The sequence below is a fragment of the Gnatocerus cornutus genome, chromosome 2 (assembly GCF_029298725.1).
Source record: "Gnatocerus cornutus isolate USDA-ARS CGAHR chromosome 2, icGnaCorn1.1, whole genome shotgun sequence".
NCBI lineage: Eukaryota > Metazoa > Arthropoda > Insecta > Coleoptera > Tenebrionidae > Gnatocerus > Gnatocerus cornutus.
In genome coordinates this window covers 20,293,873-20,297,917 of record NC_142234.1, presented here as the reverse complement: position 1 = coordinate 20,297,917, position 4,045 = coordinate 20,293,873, and the positions used below count along the sequence as shown (strand labels likewise).

Genomic DNA, 4,045 nt, shown 5'->3' with positions numbered 1-4,045 from the left:
CACTGCGTACCCTGCGCTAGAGAAACGGAAATTCTGTGACTTGCGCTTGCGCCTGTTCGTAATAAATTATAAAATAATAAAATATCATTCTTGAACTCTTGTAGTCTTGCAGCCTGCAGCCCAAATTATAATTCACTGGTATAAATTACAGGAGTTTTTACGAGGAGACTCTCCAGTATTTCCTTGCTAGTCGTATTCTTCATACCTCGCCATGTAATTTCATAAAAGTCTTAATAAAAAAACATCTAATGGATTATAATCGTAGTTCTTTCACGAGTTTCAATTTTACATTTAATTAAATAAGATTACATTTTGTATTGGATGCGGCAGTTTTTATTGGAATGGAAAAAGAATTTCAATGAACGGTGGAAAATTACTGAACTTTGTCTCGCCGGATTTGTGTATGAGCCGCGGAAAAAAGTGGAAAATTACATGTTCTATGAGTTATTCATTAGGGGTATCTTCTATTCGTCGGTATTATGACTCATAACTGTTCGCCCCTTAATTTCCAACAAAGCGATGTTTTCAAGGAAAACATAAATAAACAACACGTATCGACTCAGTTTCGGAGTTCTTGGAACGCTTTTCCGGGACGTCTATCACATTTAAAAATTGCCGATAAATTTATAAAAATGTAAATATTATGAAAATTTTAATATTGCCGGAGGAAACCTGCAGTGCAACGAAAACGAAAGCAGCGAAGTAAAAATCAGTTGAATTTGCCTCTCGCTCGCTAGTTCAGTGATAGATCTCTGAGTTTGCTCTGTGATTTCATTTAATTTTCTAAGAGATCGCATCGTACCGGTCAATATTAATTTTTCGAAGAAAATGGTGGAGGTGCCTCGGCATTTCTCAGTTCAGTTGAAAATTTATCGTATTTTTAAATGAGTCGAAGCAATTTGGAATGTCCACACGGAGGAAAAAATAATCCCACGCCACAAACCTCTCAACGATTCTTTGAGTGAAAAAGGAAATTGCATATTGATTATATTTAGTATTAAAATTACATACAATTGAACCGACCACGATGTACAAACAAATAGGAAACACTTATCCGCTCATTCGTTTCCACACAAACAATTCTTAGACTACGTGTTCTTTTTTCGTGACACTTTTCTACATTGTATATTTCATTTAAAGGGAAAAGGGCGCACAAAAATCGTTGATAAATTTATGTCTGTGTATTGCGAAAAGTTTATTATATGTTTTGTAGGAAACCTGCAGTTCGGCGCAACGTTTTCGCCCAAAACGAAAAGAAAAAATCTAGTAATTTTCAGTTTCGTGGAATTCAACTCACTGCTTCATTCATAGAAACACAGTTTTGCTTGTTTTATTGAATTTACCACAATTTTCAAAGGTTTTTTTTTTTTTTTTTTATAACGAAAAATGGTGGAGGCGCCGGGCAATTTTTTCAGATATCGATGTTATTTAAATAACCAATGCGGAATCTAAACTGCACTGTACGGCTAGAAAAAGAATCGAACTCCTCCTCCTGAATAGGCTATTGATACATTGGAGAGCCAATTAAAAGTGTTCAGATATTGGGTATTTGCCAAACTTGGCTTTCCAGCAGTGAAAAGCGCAGATAACATTACAATGGTCTTTTCAACTAGTTAAAGTACAAATAAACCCGGCGGTAAATTTTCAATTTCCGTCCTCTCGAAAGAAATAAAACCACTTTTTTCACTTATATGTTTTACTAAAAAAGTACATGATTTGTTGTGGCTATTGCATCAGTAAACAAACAGAAACAATTACATTATCATATTTATGAAGACATGTCTTCATCTGATTCGACCTCGTTCTCATTGTCACTTTCATTCATCTTCACGTCCTCATTATCATCGTCATTACTTTCTTCATCCCATTCGTTTTCGCTATTGGAATCATCCTCGAATTCCATCTCGTCGTTGTCCGAATCACTTGAAACTGACGGAATGGTGAAATATTTCATCGGAAATTAGAATTAATACGAACCTTTATCGTTAAAGATGAGAAGTGGCTCGTGATCTTCCGTTTCTTGAGGAGACACTTGACTTATTTGCGAGACTAATAATTCCAAACGCCCCATCAGCTTATTCCGCGGTGTTTGTAATGCTAAATTGGCTTCAATACTGCCTAAAGCTTCGCTGAAAATCGCCGGTAATTCAGGATTCGATAAAAGAAGTCCTGAATGAATTGTTATTAAATTCTTCAACCACACTAAACCAATTTGTCGCGCCAAAGTTTTCCCTTGAACGAGTTTCGTAAGTTCTTGGAATAAAGGGGATATTAACGTCACTGGTATTCTTTTAATTGTGTTCTTAATTAGTTGTTCGTCTTTTTTGAATAGAACGGTCCTCAAAATGTTTTTATCTTTACTATGCAACCCTTGGATCAAAAGTTGCGCCACGTTATTCCCTTTTGGGACTTTTCCGCCGTTATCTACATCGTTCACCATTAGATTTTCTAATCTTTTTTCCATGGGGATCTCTTGCTGGCCATCATTTTTTCTTTTTGTCGGCACTGTTGTTGCACCAGACGCTAAATAATGAACGTCGTTTCCCACGACCGGCGTTCGAGTTTTGGATATTTGATTTGATTTAGTTAGAGTTGTTTTATGGACGTCCTCGCGTAAAAGGCATTGGAGTTTCTTATTTGTTGAGACTTTCTGTAGGAAAACGATGCAACGGTTGGGAGAAATCAATAAATAGTTTTACTTACAAGGTCCTCAAAAGTTTGAACAACGGAAGAGCCGTAGCAGATGCAGAGGGTTGCAGGGTCTCGGTAAGTTGCCGCCGATATATAAATTGGGGACACTACTTCGTTGTTTTCTTGGTTTAGAACCACTTGAATGGTCGTTTTGGGTTTTACAGGTTTTGTGGATTTTTTACTAAATGAATAAAATTTTGTATTGAATAAATACCATGTTTTTGCAACATACCCATTTAAAATATGCTGGTAGACGTGCACAACTCCACTTCTTATGGTGGTAGCTATGTGGGTTGATCCATCTTGTGCAATATTAACAGAAACGTAGTTTACAATATCTTCCATTAGAAAACTTGCCACTGCATTTTTACCATCAGTGTCTTCATTTAGACTCCAACAACTTAACAACCGGTCCCCCTTAAAAACTTGTTAAAATTTCCATTTTTTTTTCATACAATTCAGTACCTTTGAGCCACTTATAACATAACCATCATTTTCATTATCTTTAGGAACATAATGTAACAAAGTAACAAGAGAAGAATGACCTGTAAAGCTTTTCAACACTTCTTGTGAACTTATAGACCATAATTTAATGCTTTTAGATGCAGTTAATAATCTGTCGCTTTCTGGTATGGCTAAAATGGCAACTACTTTATCATTTCCGGTTGCCCATTTGCTAAAAAAATCCGTAAATTAAATGATTACAAGCTGGTAAAAATACCTGATGATATTCCTCTTGTACAAATTCCAAACAAGAATGTTAGAGTCTGTTCCTGAATAAAAACGCTCATCTTTGCTTGAAGACAGGCAATTAATAGTCTGACTCGTTGCACTATCAATCACAAACGCTAAATCTCCTTTCGTCAACGAGTAAATCAACAAGCGGCCAGAACTCGTTCCTAAAGCAATGCACGCATTTAAGTCCTGAACTGGTTCTTTCCTTTTTTTCTTTCTTGGAGAACCAAGCTGCAAGTGGGGTGTTAGAAAGTTTATCTAGGCGAATTAAAGTGTTGTAAGCACATGTTACCTTGTTTGATGAATTTAAAGAGATGAAATGGAGACAAGTACACGGTGACGTTAGGTGAAAATCAGGCGTAAATTCTTGTTCGAACGTGTTGGTGTAAGTATTCCATATTTTAACTTTTCCCTCGGAAGTTAACTGAGAGAAATATTTACCGTCTTCACTAAACTGACATGCCATCATGCTGCAAACCGCCATTAATTTTTTATAACCCCACTTTTGAGACACAAACAACGTGATCGCCGAGGATCTAACTTATCGACCGAGCAAAACAGATTCCTGTAGGCAATTTTATTTTTTAATTCTAAATTTCTCAGTTTTGGGCAAACATTT

General features: G+C 36.1%; 1 protein-coding gene across 1 annotated transcript; it reads right to left on the bottom strand.

Annotated features, from left to right (window-relative positions):
• Positions 1-1,678: 1,678 nt before the first annotated feature.
• LOC148179911 (WD repeat-containing protein 43) lies at positions 1,679-3,971 on the bottom strand. The gene is made up of 7 exons (XM_088031158.1): positions 3,719-3,971; positions 3,413-3,657; positions 3,157-3,367; positions 2,924-3,108; positions 2,704-2,872; positions 1,978-2,650; positions 1,679-1,929 (listed from the first exon to the last, which is right to left on the bottom strand). Exons 1-7 carry the CDS (start codon positions 3,908-3,910, stop codon positions 1,769-1,771), a joined length of 1,836 nt encoding a protein of 611 aa, XP_087887284.1. The 5' UTR covers positions 3,911-3,971; the 3' UTR covers positions 1,679-1,768.
• Between the last annotated feature and the right edge of the window lie 74 nt (positions 3,972-4,045).

What these genes read in the sequence shown, in the direction of transcription:
- LOC148179911 (XM_088031158.1), bottom strand. Translation starts at nt 3,910, where the DNA reads ATGGCGGTTTGCAGCATGATGGCATGTCAGTTTAGTGAAGACGGTAAA. An exon ending in TACCAGCATATTTTAAATGG is followed by an intron (nt 2,873 to 2,923) that starts GTATGTTGCAAA and finishes TTATTCATTTAG; the next exon opens with TAAAAAATCCACAAAACCTG. An exon ending in TCTCATCTTTAACGATAAAG is followed by an intron (nt 1,930 to 1,977) that starts GTTCGTATTAAT and finishes CCATTCCGTCAG; the next exon opens with TTTCAAGTGATTCGGACAAC.